A 19,095-nucleotide genomic window follows, 5' to 3' on the forward strand; every position below is an offset into this window, starting at 1 on the left:
TTGAATCACTGATACAAAGAGGATTCCAAAATTAAGTTTCTCTCTAAGGTTATTTCATGCCCAGTGAGAAAAGCACTGGGTTGTTGCAGTTTTCTGGAGGACACTGCAACCACCTTCACCTGCACCCATTGGACGGTGCTAGCTGTCAATTACACCGTATCTACGCCCCAATGCATACTGCGCTTCATCGTCCTCTTCATTTTCCTCTAAATGGGACCACAATTTACTAAAAGAAGATCCTGCTGTATCGACAAAGACATGAAACTAGAGAACTAGATGCTAAACTGTGGATGAAAATGTTATAAGTCAAGTGAGAAGTCTCATAGACTTTTACAGAGACTTACCTCTTTTTATGCAGGTTTCAGACTCTTAACTTTACAGACTCATTGTCTATTTTTATATACATGTCTACCGTCTGACTTAAAGCGTCTTTCTTCTGATATTAGTTTTTTTCTTACTAAGTACAGGTTTTCGCTCTATTTCTCTGAAAATTGTTCAAGTGAAACTATCTTCAAATAGAAAGATCACTCTGTGGTTGAGATACTCTTTAACCATGACCGCCCCAAGGCTGCAATTTGTAATGAGTGGCCACAACTTATCTGTTTATTTTCAGGGATCACAAGCAAAAATACGGATGATATGTCATAATGTCATACACAAATATAGCCAAAAATACAAGATGGTAGATGTTGTCTTGTATCTAAAACTAGAAAAGTGTTTTCCTGGGAAGTTGTTTCGTGTTTGAGTTACACTGCGTATCTGTAAATGTATCTCTGTGTATCAGTCTTGGTCTCTTGACTCCCCACACAGTCAGCTCTTTTACAGCGCTGCCAGAAGCCGAGACTAATGAAAGGATCAGTATATGGCAGGAGTGAATACTGGACTGTGCTCCAACAGACGGCTGAATCAGGGGAGACAGGGCGTCTCTCCAACAGGACCTCCACTGACGACTCTTGGTGAGAGGACGCTGGGGGGGAGGAGCGGTTGAGTAAGTGCTAGAGGGCGAAATATGCCTGCTGCGATGGAGCATCATCCCTCATTTAGAGGAAAAACCTTGTGATGTGTCATTCTAAGTAGCCATTAACCCTCATACAAAGTATTGCACACTTTCTTTGTTTGGTTCACGAGCTGCTCTCGTTAGTTTTGAACACATGCTGGGAACCTCCTTCAAATAATTACATCGCTTCTCCTCGATGACTTTGACTTTTCCACTCTCATGACTTCCTGTAACACACGCAGCTACACTTGAACTAATGCCAGAGAGAGTGACCACCAGCCAGTCGCTCAAATGAAAGCAAGCACTTAGCTCTGACATTGTGAAGGTCAATTTGCCTTTTCATTTTACTGGCGAGCAAATGCACCTCTTTGCATTTCAACTACAGTAAACCTCTGATGTTTTTCAGTCACAGCAGGAGCTGAGCGACGTCCTTATCATGACACAAAAACTGTAATATTCCGCAACCAAATTTGTAATGACTTTGAGGCAACTTTCATTCTTTTAAGATAAATACACACTTTGTAACGCAACATAAAAAAGGCATATTAACTTGCTTTCATTATCATTTAATTGAATAGTCATTTATCAGATGCCTGGAAATTTAGAAAAATATTAATTTTAATTATTTGAGCAGCCCATATTCACAAATCACTTTGTCTCTTATGCCTTAAGAAGGTACTACGTCCTCTGTCCTTAACCATCGACAAGAGTAAGGAAAAACTACTGAAACAAATTTTTTTTTTGAAAATAATAAGAAAAGAAAAAAACTTGGAAACCTCAGAGGGAGCTGTGTGTGATGGATCCCTCTCCCAGGACGGACAGAAGTGCAACAGATGTTGTGCAACTACAAGCAGACAATCAGCCAGTGTGGCTCATGTGAAAGCAAAAAAGTAAATAAATAAAAGTAGAAAACCACTCAGGAGAGCACAAACCTCCGCCAGGTTCCATTTGCGAAACCAAATGGCACAAACTCATAAATTTAGAAAAAGTCGTAAAATGCCCTTTCTGACTATGTTTCCTGGATCCACCCCTTGGTCCGGACCTGCAGCCAAATTGAACGGCTTCTTAAATGGCCCATGTCTCCCACAGTTTCATGGAAATCCGTTCAGTATTTTATGTGTAATCATATGTGAAAAATGATTTGTGGATTTTGTTAAATCTTTTGTTTCCCCTGTGCTTCTTTATGCTAAGCTAAACTAACAGTCTGCTGGTTTCACTTTTCCATTTTCAGTACATGTTTATATATGAAAGTGACATTAATCTTCTCATCTTACTCTCGGCAAGAAAAAAAACAATAAATGTATTTCAAAATATGTTCATGTATTACTTTAAACATTTGATTGATTATTGCTGTTGATCTGTTTTCTGTTCGACTACTGATGTTAAACCTGACACTTAAACCATAATGATGCACAACTGTAGCTGACAGCGGCTCTTTCATTCCCCTGTGACGCCGAGGAGACGCGCTGCTTTTAGAGACAACTGTCAGTCGCGTCACACAAACACAAAAGAAGTAAAGATCCTCGGTGTCGGAGCGGCGAGTCCCTGCTGTCGAGTTATGAGAGACGGATTCATCACTGCTGAGAGGAAAACTGGTCTGATGGAGATTTATGAGCAGAGACTCTCGGTCAAACCCTCTGAATGAATGTGTTGATTCGGGCCTGGTTATTTGACTCCCCGTGGGGATAGGCATGGCTGCAACACGGCAACACTGGCTGCTCAATAATCACGCTGGATTTTATTGGTGGTGAGATGTCTGAGCAGGCGTCTCCAGTTTCCTGCTTTGTCACTGTAGCTGTGCTTATCTTTAGTGTTTTTTGAGGTGTGTCTTTTACACATTGTTCCATCTATTTATCAGTTTTCATTGTGTCTCAAAGAAGGAGGTGGGGGCCACTAATTTCTCCTCTCTGCACAAACACATAATAGCACATTGTAGAATTGGGTGTTGGTTGTTATTATATTCTTGGTTCGTGGAAGAGTTTGACCACCAAACATTCAGATTATGATTTGTGGTCATCATTCTGGATTGAAATCAGAGTGACTTGTTTTTCGATGACTGACAGATGATGTGTCTTTAATTGATGCTGCTTTTTCTCAAGTGGGCTGACACTGGATTTCTGAAGTCAACAGCGCTATGTCATCTGATAAACACAAAACACAAACTGTTTTAACATGGATTCCTCAGAGTCGGTTGTCAAGGAATTGTGACCAAGACATGGGCTGATCTGAACATTGGACATTTGAGAAATAAACTTGATCTCTGAGTATGTAATTGTAATGCAATTTGTTTTGAATCTCTGGACGACACTTTCTTGTAAGGACCAGTATTCATTGTCCGTGCAGCTCTGTATTGGTCTCCACCGACTCCCAATATTTGGCTCTTTATCGACCAAACGTTTCACCAGCTATTTGCTTACTAAGATATTCTGTTGTTTGTTGCTTGGCAGGTAGTTCACAGTGGATTTTAAGAGCTAATTTGCTGAAAACAATTGCCTGCTGTTAAAAAACTGGGGTATGAGAGCTGTTAATGAGGTCTGACTTTTTATGGGTTTGAAGTCCCCAACTTTCATTACACAAAGTCATTAAATCCACTGTTAATGTTAAAAAAAAACATCGATCTATTAGTTGGTCAGTCCACAACTTTGGTCCAAACTGAAATGATCATGTCACCCTCAGGATCAACCATAAGCATATTGACTTTAACATTTAGTTCAAAGCACCACAGTGTGCGTACATTCAGCTGCAGAGATATGCTAACATGTGCTGTTGACTCTTTGTGATGTTGCAGCTGTAACCTTAACTCTTACAATTGACACAGTTGATCAGTATTATTATCATTTCACCCAAATCTGCAGCTCCCCTTGGATTTATACAATGTGATAGCTCATTGTTTTGCTTTTCAATGTTCAACTTTACTGTTTTGGTTCACTCTCATGCATTGTTTTTAGTGAAAAAAGTTATTATCCCTCTGTATATGGCCGATATTCAGCTCAGGGGTTGGTGGAGACCCAAACCAGAGCTAACAGAGAATATATACTAGACTTCCATTCATCAGGTGGATAGATGCATGGTGGATAGATGCAATGAACGCTAGCGCTGCTCTATAACTGAAGGTTGTGTAAATAAACAACCAAGATTACCATATCAACTGAATAGCAGATAGTGGGTCTGTTGTTTTCGTAACTTGTGTCTGATGTAAGATTTAAACTTCAGCCAAGAACCGGAGATTTCCAGTAAACCCAAACTGTCACTGGTTTCTCTGGGAGGAAATTACACCATTATACTGTGTAAGCTCTCATGTGGCAACTTGCCACAACAACCCTTCCCTGACTTCAACAAACACTACATTCATATTTTCAGTAGAAACAATACAGACAAAATTCAACCCAACATAAAATTGAAGAGTTCCCGTTTTCTCTCTGTATGGGACTGTGACTTCCCTCTCTAACCCGGAGCCTGGGAGAACTGATAACAGCTTCCTGCTGTTTGTTACAACCTCTAACTGTCCGTGTTCCCCTGACACAGACTCTAACAAAGATCTCATGGAACTTCATTTACCAAAAGTCTGTTTTGCATAACAGAACTAACACGTCTACATGCAATATAATTACTGTCAAGCCCTGTTTACCAGCAGAGGAACAAGGCAGAGGATACGACTTCCTCAGATGACAAAAGTGATAAATGTGTTTTCAGGCGTATCACATATTTCATTCTCTCTGCTAGAAGTGGAGACAGAGGTGCAGGGAGGAGAGTGGGGAAGGGTCAGAGACAGAGAGATGAAATAAATAATCAGCCTGTCATTAAGAAGAAAAAACGATGGAGGGGGAAGAGAGTGATTTATTTGGTGGCTCGAGATATTTCCAACGCAGAGCTCTCCAGCCTCCAAAATCACTTCCTCCCCTCCTGCTGCAGCTTCCTGCCCACAAGGCGTGTGCGTGCGTGCGTGCGTGCGTGCGTGCGTGCGTGTGTGTGTGTGTGTACTTCAGTCTATGTGGGAATAAGTGTGTGTGTTTGTATCTGGTCCATTAGTAGTATTGAGTGAGGAGTGTAAGAGCGGCACGAATCTGCTGTCGCAAAACAGAAAGAATCAATTTCTCCTCTGGACTAAATGCCCCATTTCTGTTTGACCCTCACACTGGTGCAGCAGAAATCACACACAAGTGACAGGTTATGTACGTTTGTACCACAGCCGACACAGGTCGACCTTTAAATGTCCATTAAATGTCTGAGGCGTTTGAGAAACGACCCCGTGACCCTCTTGTCGAAACAAACGTGGCATCTCGGTCCTGCTGTCGGACTGAAAGAGGAGGTGGTCTTTGCTCTCTGCTGGGGTTCAAGCTCCCTCTTCTAGATTAATGTATGCACTGACAACACACAGAATATACGATCAACGACGGAAGCTATTTGCTGATGCATTAATCGAGACGGTGTGAGTGTGTGTTTGCGGGCGCATGAGGGTGTGTGAGTGAGAGATTGCAGCAGAGAGACCACAGAGAAGATAACGTATATCGGCTTTAAAGGGTCATACTAGAGTTTTTGCAGATTTCAGCTCTCAAACTGCAAAACCTGCACTTCACATTGTGGCTGCCAAAATTCAAATGCAGGCTCGGGACGTTTAGATGATTAAAACATTTTTTTCCCCCTTTGAAACCATTGCTTTCCATTGCAGGGTATAAAAATCTATTAACGGAATCATGAAACTTGCTTGAGTTGTGTAATCCCTTGCAGTGAACATTAATTCTGCAATGAGTCTTGTCAGCGGTTCATAACGATAAATGCAGAGTTTATCCATTTAAAGGAGTGATCCAGTCATCAATGAAGGCCATAGTGCCCAAAATATCTTAAAAAAGTAAAAGAATTATTGGTGCACATTTGTTTTTACAGCTTTTCACAGCACCGATGTGTCCAAAGTACATGTTGGGGCTATGGGAGCTAATGGAGCAATGAGTGAAAACTGTAACTGGTCAGCATGGACTGCTTCTGTCGTCTGCAGGTTGTTTCAAAAGAAGATTATGTGTCTTTATCGTATCATTTTAACTAACACACAAATAAAGAAAACCATTTACTGCAGAAGCCACTGTTCACCATGATCACTGCTCAAGTGAATGTAACAACGGTAATTCTGCGACCGCATGGAATCATCCGTATCTGTTTGTCTGTTTGTCTGTTGGTTTATATGCTACCTGGATTACGCCAGAACTACCAAACTGATTTCCTTGGTGGAGCGATGGGGCCCGAGCCCGGGGAGAACCCATCAAATTGAGGTGCAGATGTGGATTAAGCGGAGGATCCAATAAATTATGATAAATAGATTGTTTATGTTATCAGACCACTTCCACTTGATGTGCTCTGCTACACGATGCATCTATTGCCCTTCTGTCAGTCCCATGAGGAGGATCCCTCACATCTGGCTCCCTCTGAGGTCTTTACGTTTGTTTTCTCTGCTCGTTTTTTCCTTACTCTTGGGTTATACAAATACAATTTGAATGATTGAATTATGGATTGATTTACTTCCTCTTTTCTTTAATATTTCGACAATACGAACACCACAATCAGGTGTAGGATTGATGGAGGGACGTGCTTTATATCACAGAGTAAATGAAAGAATATAAACATAGTTACTGTGAATGTAATTCATGACATGACCAGATAACTTAAGACACATCTTTGGTGCAATCAATGCAAGAATCTGATGCTGAGCTACAAATCTTAACTTAACTCTTTAACTCCTTGTATCAAGTATAAATGACTTTTAGTCCCCTGTATCTCCAAAAACACTTAATCCTCCTTTCCACCCTAAGGAAACAGTAGACCTATTTTTTTTTACAGCAGACACTTTGACTTGTCACAGCAGGAAATGCACATGTAACTATAAATTCAACAACAGTTTAATTGCATTACATATCAAATTCCAGTGAGCCTGTATTTTGCAGTCACAGGAGTCTGAAACCACAATCCCTTCTCTCCCTCCTCCCTTCACTCCCTCCTCCCTTCTCTTCCTCCTCCCCTCTCTCCCTCCTTCCTTCACTCCCTCCCTCCCTGAGCGGAACGCAGCCTTCCTTACACTTTTTAAACACACCTGTGTTCTCTCTGCAATGACACGCCGACATGTCGACCCCTGAAAAGAAATGTTTAAAGTGACTCTTTGTTCGACCGTCCGTACTTGATAAACGCTCAGATAACTGTTACTCCAACTCCCCCGACGTACAACACAGGGTTATTGTTTAAAATGTGAGGTCTATTTAAAACGCACTGAGATAACCTCTCATGACACCGTCAGGGGGCATTTTCCTCACACTTGACAAAGACATTACACATCTGCACTCGCAGACTGAGAAGCAGTCAGAATGAGGAGCGGGAAGGAGGTCGATCAATTTAAACTGCTTTCAACACATTACGTCACGAGAATAATAGAGAAAAATGTATCATTCAGACTTGAGTTTAACCGCAGAGGGATTCCACAAGTCATTTAAGTGTAAAAAAGCAATATAAATGGATGTTAAAATTGTGGATTTGTCCTTTAATAAAAAGCCAAATTCTGCCTTCTCTTTAAATGTGTACTCTCTCCCCCCCCTACACATCCATTAAGTCCAACATGTTTACGGATGAGTGCATGGATGCATTAATCTTTTAAACAGTACCCCTCCTCCCTAACCCTCCCCTCCCATACACATCCACTCTCTCACTGCAAACAACCTGACGAGCCACACAACTCCTCATGTCCAAACTCCTTTCCACGTCTACGTCTCTCTATCCATGTCTCCCCGCAGTCTCGTAAGGTTAAGGTCAAGGGCGTTTAATGCATTTACGTTGGCCTCCGTGAATGTTGAGGGCTTCCTCACAGACAGATCTGTCTGAACCTGCCCCCCCGGCTGCCACGCTGTAAAAATGAGGAATGTCCTTTGGAGATGAAAACGAGGAGGAGAGGAGAGATTCATTAAGATATATACGTTTTAAGAATTAGTGTGAAAAAAAGGAGGCAGTGAGAGTGCCCACAGATTACTTGAGGGGAGAGACTAAGCAGTTAGATTAGACACATAGGGTGAGGAGAAAAATAAGAGCAGGGAGTGAGCGTGAGGGAGGAGAGGAAAGAGAGTGAGAGAGAGAGGAAGAGAAGACTTTCTTTGATGTCTCTTGTCCCCTCAGGTGATTCTCCCTCCCATTCATTAGGGGCCGGTTTCTCCGGAACCTTCCTGTCAACATGCCATCTGGAAGGCCCCTAAAAAAAAATAAAAAACACTACCAAACACTACACCCCTCTACTTACTCTACAAGCGTCCTGTTTGCCACTCACCCCTCCTCCCCCTTCTCCCTTTCTGTCCGTTGGTCCTCAAAGTGTTCCATGTCTTCGACGTTAGGTTAGATAGTGTGGATGAAATTTTAATGGTCCCCATGGGGAAAGTGGGTCAGTGGCCCAGACAGATGGATGGACGGATGGATAGATTTTTTTTTTTTTTTTTACATCAACAGTAGATAAAAAGACTTGATCTCCCACTGCAGTTCCCTACACTCTCAACTGTTCCTGTGCCCCAGGTTGTTTTCAGCAAACTTGCCTTTAAAATCCGCTGTAAACTACCTGCCCAGCAACAAACAGCCAACTAGTTGGTGAACGAACTGGTTGATAAAGAGCCAAATATTCTTGAGAACTGGTGGAGACCAAAACATAGATACAAGGACAATGAATATTGGACTTACATTTGTCAAGTGACTCCAAATAAATGCTACTGTTTTACCATGTCAAAAACCATTGGCCAATATATAATACTGTATATTAACCTAAAAAACGGTGAACCCAATGAAGCAGCTGGTAGATAAAGAGACACATATTCTTGGGCATTGGTGGAGAACAAAGCATAGCTACAATATCAGGTGACAGACCACCAACACCAAGAAACATCAGTGCAAATAGATGCTATGTTGCACCATGGGAAAAAAAGACGACCATTGGCCAATATATAATATATTAGGTCCAGAAATGGTGAAAACAATGAAGCATTAAATAAATGTAGTGCCAAATATTGATGGGAACTGGTGGAGACCAAAACATTGCAATAAGGACATTGAAAATTGGCTTACATTTGTTAATTGACTCCAACTAGATGCTAATGTTGTACCATGTCGAAAAAGACTATTGGCCAATATACAGTATAGCCAGTGTCAGTCAGGTTATACATTCAATATATTAGATTTTAATCCAATCACAGATAAATCAGGATACACACTGTCCAGCAATATCTGACATATCCATGCTTATACTAAATACTCAATGTACAGAACGCACATATTGTACATATTTCATATTTCATATTTCATATTTCATTTTATTTTATATATTTTGTAAATCTTTATAAGCTTATATTTCTATTCTTGCATGGAGCTATTGTAACAAACACAATTTCCCCCTGGGATTAATAAAGTATTTCTGATTCTGATTCTGATTCTGATAAGAGACGAGACAGAATCAGATTGTTTGTTCATAGCCCATCTCACCATGCTTTGATAATCAAATCTAAAGAATCCCTAGTCACTCTGATTTCAATCCAGAATGAGGAGCGGGAACGACAAACCCTTGATTTGAATGTTTGGTGGTCAAAAGAAAAATCTGTGATCCACACCAAAACACTGGTTTCTTCCAAAAACCAAAACTATAATAACATCACATTGTAGTGTAATGTAGTGGTGGTTGTCTGCTCTGACAGGACATTCTGCTGCTAACGTCTGTATAATCATGGTGCAGTACAATAAATCTTATTCTGTACAGAAAGACACTCCCTTCACATGCCTCACAGTTCCTGAGTCTGATTTTACAAGCGAGCAATTACGAGTGTCTGATAACATACAATACAACAACATCTGTTCGTCTCTCTGCACATCCTCACCTTTCGCGGCTCCTGCTCTGTGAGTGTAACAGAGGTTGATTTCAATTCATCCTGCACAAATGCCCGAGCTCGTTACTTCCCTCTTCTCACCGGACAGTAAACCACCACACAGCGGTTATTTCATTACATGCGACGGTAAAGAGAGGCTTGTGGTTTTGGCTTTTGTGATGTTTACAGCAACAACTGCAGCCTGAACCCGCTCCACCTTCTGCCGTTGACACTTTAACGCCGGTTTGCGTGAGTGAAATCGACAGCCAGCCCTCGAGGCGATCTACCCTTCAGTGGCAAACCATTTGATTTAATAGAGTTCTATAAAGTGGCTTCATCCAAATGAGCAAAGCCAACTGTAACATCATCAGGGGTAATTTGTCAATACGCTGCAGGGACGTTACATCACAGCCATTGAAATGTCACTGGGTAAATGTCCTGAAAGATTCTGTCATCTGATCCGTGAAACATGAGAATGCATGTGGAGTGTAGCACACACACGATCCCAGACTCATACGCTGCTTTCAGACATGCACTGAACTCCGCAGATCCTCTGCGTGTTCTCCAGAGGAGGGGCGTGTGTGAGCGCAGAAGTCAGAGTGAGAGGCTCCGGATTATCTGCAGACGTTCTCCGCCCGGCCTCCTTGTATAAAGTCAGCAGAAAGTTGGAAGAATCTGACTCTGGGAACCTCCAACTGTGTTGTGCATGTGTGAAAGCCTGGGTAAACTCCGGACCCAATTCAGGTCATGTCTGAAAACAGCTATTGACGTGCACTTAACACACACCATGGACATGCACGGCCATCTTTGACTGAGCCTGGAGAAAATAATGCTCTATTAGTATTTTGGCCGCATAAATATGAGTAGCCTAATAGTTGCTAAAGTTGGACCAAATGAAATCGCGATATCGTCCAGTAATAATATATTTAGATACAAAACAAAACAAAACAATTACTTATGCCCCTTGTCATGGGACACTGTCCCAAGCCGACATTATTTTTGTTTAATTTCAAAGTTTAAACATTGTGGTTTGCAATCGGCTCAAGATGCAAAACCGTATCGCTTTACAGGGAACTATAGCCTCTCTGCACTAATGTGTTAGCATGTGTTACGCTAGCATGGAGTTGGGGGGAGGGGTGCCTTTTTTCAGGTCAGAGCAATGGCCCCTCAAAACGTCTGTGAACGCCCCTGACACACACACACACACACACACACACACACACACACACACACACACAGTATAGATCACATATACGGAGCATCTTAAAGAGGGCAACTCACACTTCCAGGCACCAGGAGCACATATATGTCCTCACGTATCACATCATTCTATCTCCAGTTTATCAGCCGCAGAGGGACGAAGGCTCAGTCGTTTACCCTGAGATAATTACAGTGCGCTGTAGTGTACACACTCTCCAAAGGCTGCCTTGCTAAACAACCTGAAATCCCACATAATCTCCACTTTCATTGTTCCAATATGAGAAAAACAAGTCGGCCCACTCGCAGGCCAAATATTTCAGGGTGCTGGGTGCCTGTTAGTGAGGGCACTAAACAGGATTAGAGCTGTTTCCCTGATAGAGATCTGCTCTCTCTCTCTCTCTCTCTCTCTCTCTCTCTCTCTCTCTCTCTCTCCCTCTCTCTCTCTCTCTCTCTCTCTCTCTCTCTCTCTCTCCCTCTCTCAGTATGCTGTGTGTACTGGCTGTGCATGTGAGTGAGGTGTGCAAAGTGAAGCCGCCACTTTCACTGAGTACATGTCATTTTATTATGTGGAACCACTTCTAAAGGCTGTGGGTGGATTTTTTCCCCCTCTAATTCCTCCATATCATTTGCTTTCAGGTGACTCACGTGTTGACAAGGCGGCTGCTCTTAACAATATCATCTCATCTATATTATAGACGACTTGCCACCAATCCATTGATTAGTTTGAAAACAATCAATTTAGGTAAATAGGAGAACACTTAAACACAGACAACAGAAGATGATATATTTTTGCCAGTGTTTGCTTTTATGGTCAGTGTGTATGGGAAGAATTCAACTTAATTTAATTCCAATTGATAGTTAATTCATTCATGACGCCTCATTAAAAGTAGATCAATATCACTTATAATTAGGTTAAAGTTTTAATTGAGTGACAACTTACAACAAGCACCCTGTTAAGATATTAGAATTTGTTATTAGAATTCATATTTGATGGTTGTATTGGCATAGCTACATCTGTCATATACCTCCAGTGTGATCCCTCTCACCCGGTCAGCTCACCTGTCTTCAGCGGGCCTTGCTTCAGTCCATCCCGGGTGGAGGTTTAGTTCTTGTCCCGGCGCTGCGGTCCCGGTCCCCGGTCCCGTCCTGCAGCCCTCCGCCGGTCCACAGCTCACAGAGCGCGGGGAGCAGCGTGAGCGTGTGTACCACCGAGCACCGTGAAGCTGACCGGAGACCGGCCGAGCACCTCCGGAACATGAGGGGGGGCTGCCTTCAAAATAAAAGTCATCAGTAGTTGTAGCTTAGTAATAAACTCAAACTGTGTGAATTTATTGTTTATTATTTACGTGATGGTTAAATATTATATGTGGAGGTGTTTCCAACATGAGGGCAGTGGATATAGGCCATTTACAGACCTAACATTCTGTCCAGTACAACATAACCTTAATGCTGAAACTATTAATTCATTGATTTTAATTAAATCAATTTATTTGAATCATCAATTTAGATAAAACCTGCAGTGTCAAATAAATAAATAAAACCATACGAAATATAAAAGTAGGTCTCAAGGCTGAACAGTAGTATTCACATTTTCAGAAATTGTATTGACTTATTTGGGCTTTGGGAGGTGCAGCGCTGCACGCTGTATTTAATCTGGCTTAAAACTGTGAAGGAATCTTTCTTGGTTCATGGCTGACCTGGAAAACATCGTCAAAAATGAACCTGATAAATGAAGTTAGTTGTCCTTCCCCAAGACCCAAATAGCAACCGCTTAAAGGGACAGTTCACCCAAAAATGTGTAATTATGCAGTTTTGAGTAAAATTCAAATGTCTGGGTTTACAGACACTTGGATGAAACCACAGGAGCAGGATGAAGGCATTTTATGGTTTTTCCTAGTTTTTCCTTTTTTTAAGTTTGACGCATCGGTCTCCATTTACTTCAATTGTTTTGGATTTGGCTGCAACGCTGTTTACCCCTGAAACTTCAAAAGTGTTTTGTGGACTCAAACCCTTCGCCCACCGACGCCCATCGGGATAGTGGTGAAGAGATAATGAGTGCGTTTTCCTTTTTCTGTGAACTATCCCTTTAATATGTAATAGATCATTATTCTTCATTTATATCCTAGCCGTGATTGTGGATCATGATTGTTGATCTTGATCGTTGTGGCAGATGATCGTGGATAATGATTAAAACTAGATTGCTTAGATGTAGAATATGCCTTTGAAGCCGTCCATCAAATGATCTGCAGCGTTGTTTTATTTTGACGGTTTTGAGCGGAAACTCTGTCGCTACCATGTTGAGCTTGACTGGCGCTCCCTCCGTGCAGGTCCGCCGGTCCACCCAGCTCTGCACCTCCCTCCCCGCCTGCCCTCACATAAAGACGGCCTTGTTAGTTGCTTCAAGACACCGTTAAAGCAGCAGGAAACACTGCTGCCTTTCATTGGTGCAGCCGGACAGAAGTCCTGACTGACTCCCAATGTGAAGTCCACATAAAGATCCGTCTTCATTTCCACTCATCTGAGGCCCCGTGGCTCTCAATCAGGCAGGAGGCAAATATCAAGTGGAGCTGAGGAGACATCACATGTAATGTCTGTGTGATGAAGCCAGGGAGAACTGTTTCAGTCACACAAGTGAAAGAAGCAGCAACAGTCCAGAATGTTGAAAGTTAAAGTTAAAAGATAAACAATAAATGCATCATCATAAATATGATGCCGGGAGTATTCACTCTGCAGAATGGCCTATTCAACAGCAATATGATAATAATTATCATAATTTAAATTTCAGTTTAAATCAATCCTGAAACCAACTGGGAGCCACAGCAAAAATAATACAATAGGTGTGATCGATGTGATCAGATCTCTTAGTTGTAGTTAATAGCCTATAGCTGCTGAATTTTGTAGCTTGAATCTTTGCTCAATATAGGCTGTATATCATATTATTGAGTTTCAATTTTTGATGCATTAATGTGTTTGGAACTTTGATGTAACTACTGAACATAAGATGTCTCTCAACTTCAAAATAAAGGTTTCAGGTTTTAACATCACACGTGTTGAAGTTGCACATTAAGTTAAGTTGCACATTAGACCATATCGGCCCCCAGTCGAGTCTTAAGGCCCCCAAATTAACTTGGTTAAGCAGTTTTTTGAGACCATATCACTGTTGCCCTTGGCCTTTGACCTACCAGGGGAAGCCCTCCAAAGTAATGATTCCACCAAGGCTGGTGAAAATGTGCTGTTAAGTTTTTTTGCATGCACATGCACATGCACGCACACACACACACACACAGGTGTGTCTCCATAAGACTTCAGAGGACATTACATTTACTTATTGTAATTTCCTGGAGACTTACTCCAACTTTAATCATAGTTACAACTTGCTTAACCTTAACCTTAACCTCAACCTCAACCTCAACCTAAACCTAACAGAGTCAAGAAATCCAGACTGAAAGTGACTTTCAGGTAATTTATTCAGTGTTTGTGGTTGTTTTCCATTTCTTCCAGCTACAAACCTTTTGTGTGTCTTTGCAGCCGTTTGCATCCTCTTGTAGTTTTGTTTTTTCCTTTGTGTGGCTGGTTCTGTCTCTCTACAGTCATGGTTTGGATCATTTTGCCGCAATATAGTCATTTTTGTGGTTACATTGTCTCTGTTGTTGTTTTGTGTCTCTGCATTTGTCTGTATAGTTGCTTTCGCTCTCTGTAGTTGTCATGAGCCTCTTTGACTCATGGCCGAGATGCAGCCAATCCAAAAGAAAGTTCAGGTTGTCATGTTTGTTATTTTTCATGTTATTTGAATCCAAACATTTTGCGTCTCTTTGCAGCTGCTGTGTGGTTCTTCTTTGCCTCCTTGTCGTCATCCTTATGTTGTTTCACATCTATCTGTGGTCATTTGATTGACTTTCCAACAGGAAATGATAACAGCCACTTCATGCTGAGGCTCTGATCCCTCGGGGGCCTCTGGGCCTGTGCCACATTGGCCCGCTCACTAATCCATGCATGGATTTTACAGTTAAGTGGGCCAATAAAAACAGTGTAGTATTAGTATCACAGTGCACATACATCATGCTGCAGAAACTCAAACTGTTTAATAACAGTAGCCTGGAGCAGAGTGGGGGATTTAAATTGGGTGAGAAACCACATCATCATGAGCCTCTAGAATAAATGATCAAACGTCAAATCGATCAAACTACTGGTGATGTGTTTGCTGACGTGTAATAACACTATGTAGACATCAGGTGTAGTGTGTGAGAGACGTAGGGTAAACTGATCTCAATGCAGGTAAAATCAAGAGAAGTTGACACTTTATTGATTTCAAATATGAATGCATAGTGACCCCGTGTGGTAGAAAATGAAACAGCAACCTTCATAAATCTGAAAAGAGGCACACCAGAGGGAATATGTTGTTCACTGCTGTGGATCAGCGAAGTTTGCTTTCAACTGGATGATAGATGTCTACTTTGAAGTGCAGTTGTTGTGTCTCTAAGACGCCAATTTTGTTTTGTTCCTCATTTTCCGTCTCTTTCACCTTCAGGAGTTGTGTCACATAATTCTGCGAGATGTGAAGCTCTTTCTCTGCACAGCCCTCGGAGACATGCCTCTGATGAAGCAAGACGTAAATGAACGAAGCCTCGGGGCTCGACCTGGTGTTCTTCTGAAAAACCTGCAGCTTCCAATAAAACAAAGCGGAACGAGCTGGAGACGTCGGCCTGAGCTGGATCATTATAATGTCGTCACACATGTTGGATGTTGTTTTTATGTACAAAGTGATAACAGCAGTGTCAGCCTGCACAAGAGAGAAAGGCAATTAGGACCAAGGACGTGGATGTGCCAGCACGTTGGAAACAATGTCCTGTGGGCTTTTTCTGCATTTTAACGAGGCAAAGGGGAATTACTCCGCTTGTAAAGTGTGGGATGTACACAACGACCACATTGTTAGATGCAGACAATACAAATGAATCGGTACCAAAAAATTCACAGAATATATATGTATATTTTAACAATTAACATTCTTAGCAACTCATAAAAAAACAGGATATAAAAAATATACAGGCAGCTCAATGTAGAACTACAAGTCAAACTTTTGGAAACATACAAAGGCAAGCTCTCTGAAGAGAAGGTGTCTATTCACTGCAGGTGGGATTCAGCTGTATGTTCAATTAGTGCAATAGCTTATAAAGAACATAAGTTCAATATCCTTTTTAACGAACTGCAAAAGTACTGTAGCTGGCTTCTATTATTAACAATAAAGAACAGATTTCCTAAAGACCCACGACAGAAAAGCCTGAGATTTCTCTTAAATGCATAGGATGTTTGGTTAAAAAGAAACAGAAAGATCTAATCATGACTTGTGAGGAGTTCAATCTTTCCTTTTGAAGGATTGTACAGTGCTTAAGAGTTTAAGTGTCCAATATTTAACCAGAAAAAGCAAAAAAGAGAGAGAAATCTAAATTAAACTGATTTTTGCTTCTGGATCATTCCTATCCCTTTTGCCCCTGACACAGGAAGTCTTCACTTTGGTTTCGCTCAGGTCTCGCTGCGGTTGCTTAACGTGAAGTCGTTCCCTAACCCTTAAAGTTCTGAAAGACCTCTGCAGCGTCCAGCCAGGACCCGAAGCAGGCCAGGCCCCGGTCCCTGATCTGTTTCCTGCCCTTTTCCGTGATCACGTCACCGTTCTCCTTCACGATCACCAGTTTGGGCACCGCCGTGATCGTGTAGCGCTGCTTCAACTCACTGAGAGAAAACAGAGACAGAGACAAAGGTTTATTTTTAAAAGATACACATGGAAGAACTCTACTGCTCTGCTTCTTTTAAGATACATATATGCTTGAAGGGGATGGAACAAAAAGTTTAATTGTATTTACTCAGTACTTAAAGTACTGTATTTGTAGTACTTATGTACAAATCTGAGGTATATAGAGAATAACATTGGCTTCACTTTGACCTGCTATAGGATTAAAATACCGCTTGCTTCCCAAAGAAAGATCATCAACAATTAGCTAATTAATTGAGTTGTTGATTAATGAGGAATTAATCATCAACTCTTTTTAATGCTGATTCATGGATTCATTCACTTTTAGAACTGTAAACATTTCAGCTTCTTCTTAAATATTAGGATTTACTGCCTCTCTTTGTCAAATATGATTTTCATCTGATTACCTTAAGTTTTGGACTGTTGGTCAGACAAAACAAGACTTCTGAAGAATTCTAATTATACTCAGGAACTCTGACTCTGAGATTTCCTTTTAAGTAATTGAGAAAATAATCAGCAGATTAATCCATAATAAGATGAATCAGTTGAAGACTGATCTGAGACCATGATACTTGATGTCATGACACTGACAAGGGGCAATGTTGCCTTCATAACGAGTGTTTTTAAAACTTTAAGCACATTTAACGTGTGCACTTCTATGACACTTTGAATTGTGGTATTTCTGTTTTTACTTTAAAAGGTGAAAAGTTCCGTCCACCAGAGATACTTGATCTATTGATTGACTGATTTACACGTATGACAATAAGCAGTACAATATCGATATCGATAATTAACACGATAAATGTTACATTATTATTTATTTTAAGGTTTCAAGACTTTCTTTTCTCCTGAGGGAAAGTTTCTCAAAGGGCAGAGAATAACAAGACAGCAAAACATTTTACAATTCAGAGGTACATCAATTAGACTGTGTGTTATACGATACAATGTGCTTACACGATACATAAGCATAATAATTTGTTATTGCTATGATGACAATTATATTGTGATTATCATTAATATCGTTTTATTTCCTAACTCTACTTGAAAGACAAAAAATGTTTATATTGCCATTGATTGGAATTGGGAAATTATATTGTGATGATTATTGCTTAGTTTTAATTCAAAGACAAGAATATATAACATAAAATAAAGCATGAGATGATCATTGAATAGATCAGACTATAAATCAGCTTTAGATGAAGTTTGTGTCCTCGGATAAACCTAATCCCTGACAGGGTGACCCTCACGAGCATTTCACATAATCTGGAGCACAGCCTAATTCTCAGTATAGACACTCAGTGGTAAATCCTAATAAGATAGAGTGAGAGAGAGTCCTGTTTGTGGGAGGTTTAAAGTTAAACTCATTGCCTTCCATTGCAATACTGACTGTTTGTACTCGTCCGTCCAGGGCAGAGCCAGCCAGTCCCCGTGCATGTCGTGATAATATTCCACCATGTCATCGCTGGACTTGTCGGAGGAGACGAACACGATCTCAAACTGTGCCGGAGGTTCGCCCTCCTCCACCAGCTCCGTGTAGAAGTCGCACAGGACGGGGGTGAAGTCCCGACAGGGCGGACACCACCCGGCAGAGAAGTAGATCCCCACCACTTTGTTCCTCAGCGCCTCCTCCGGGTCCACGAAGTCCCCGTCCTTGTTGAGGAGGGTCCTCCCGGTGAACACCTCCACCATGTCTGCCCCCGCCTCAGGTCACACTCCTCACAGCAAGACTCCCAACTTTAGTTTAACTCATTCTGGTCAACACCTCCGCCTTGTTTGCCGGTAGAAGAAGAAGAAGAGGAGGAGGAGGAGGAGGAAGTGCTGCTTCTCTGAAGAAGTCTGACCCACTTTCCTTAAACCTTCACCTCTCTGTGAAATCCACTTACATCCGATCCCCGTAATCACCTGTGGACCAATGAGGACGCGAGAAAACACTGTTGTGGTCCGTCGAGCACGTGGTTGTCAGGGAGGAGACACACGTTCAACATCACAACACTTCCGGGTTGGACTTCCGGGTTGTGCGACGTGATTCCAGAGGGGGACGCGCGGTGAGTTACGTTTTCTCTCGTGAGTCAGAGACAAAAACATGTGTGTGTCTGAACCTCAGTGTGATGGAAAAAACACACAATGTGACAACGTAACACAACAGCGTGTCAACAAACACAGTTTCCCTGAGAACAAACGTTTTGCGACGTTTTGCCGACGCTGAACTTTCAAGTAGCACACTGGCGCATGCGCAGTTTGGTTTTCTATAGTTTCAATAACCATAACTTCATAATAATGTCTTA

At 41.6% G+C, this 19,095-nt stretch overlaps 2 protein-coding genes across 5 annotated transcripts in view; both read right to left on the reverse strand.

Moving 5' to 3' along the window:
• Window positions 1–12,283, reverse strand: part of csgalnact1a (chondroitin sulfate N-acetylgalactosaminyltransferase 1a) — a 36,499-nt gene extending 24,216 nt beyond the window's left edge. Inside the window, exon 1 of one of the 2 annotated variants that reach the window (XM_034603020.1) lies at window positions 12,124–12,283. The gene's annotated coding sequence lies outside the window, so the exon portion shown is untranslated. Of the gene's footprint in view, window positions 1–11,241; window positions 11,413–12,123 lie in introns of those variants that run through there. The other variant, XM_034603021.1, reaches the window with a different exon arrangement.
• A 3,748-nt stretch (window positions 12,284–16,031) lies between these two features.
• Window positions 16,032–18,930, reverse strand: nxnl2 (nucleoredoxin like 2). 3 transcript variants are annotated; one of them, XR_004615713.1, is made up of 3 exons: window positions 18,198–18,930; window positions 16,478–16,791; window positions 16,032–16,427 (listed from the first exon to the last, which is right to left on the reverse strand). XR_004615713.1 is itself a non-coding variant. In XM_034603028.1 (3 exons), the coding sequence occupies exons 2-3, from the start codon at window positions 18,497–18,499 to the stop codon at window positions 16,623–16,625; spliced, it is 471 nt and encodes a 156-aa protein (XP_034458919.1). In that variant the 5' UTR covers window positions 18,500–18,578; window positions 18,694–18,810; the 3' UTR covers window positions 16,032–16,622. The 3 variants fall into 3 exon arrangements, 2 of the variants coding, with proteins under 2 accessions (XP_034458919.1, XP_034458918.1); XM_034603028.1 differs by having other exon boundaries at window positions 16,032–16,791; window positions 18,198–18,578; window positions 18,694–18,810; XM_034603027.1 differs by having other exon boundaries at window positions 16,032–16,791.
• Window positions 18,931–19,095: the final 165 nt, after the last annotated feature.

This window comes from Hippoglossus hippoglossus, chromosome 12 (genome assembly GCF_009819705.1).
Source record: "Hippoglossus hippoglossus isolate fHipHip1 chromosome 12, fHipHip1.pri, whole genome shotgun sequence".
NCBI lineage: Eukaryota > Metazoa > Chordata > Actinopteri > Pleuronectiformes > Pleuronectidae > Hippoglossus > Hippoglossus hippoglossus.

Bases quoted from the DNA above. Each gene is read 5' to 3' on its own strand.
- nxnl2 (XM_034603027.1), bottom strand. From the start codon at position 18,499: ATGGTGGAGGTGTTCACCGGGAGGACCCTCCTCAACAAGGACGGGGAC. The intron at 16,792-18,197 runs GTCAGTATTGCA...GTTTTCTCTCAG, and splicing joins TGGACGGACGAGTACAAACA to TGAGTTGAAGCAGCGCTACA.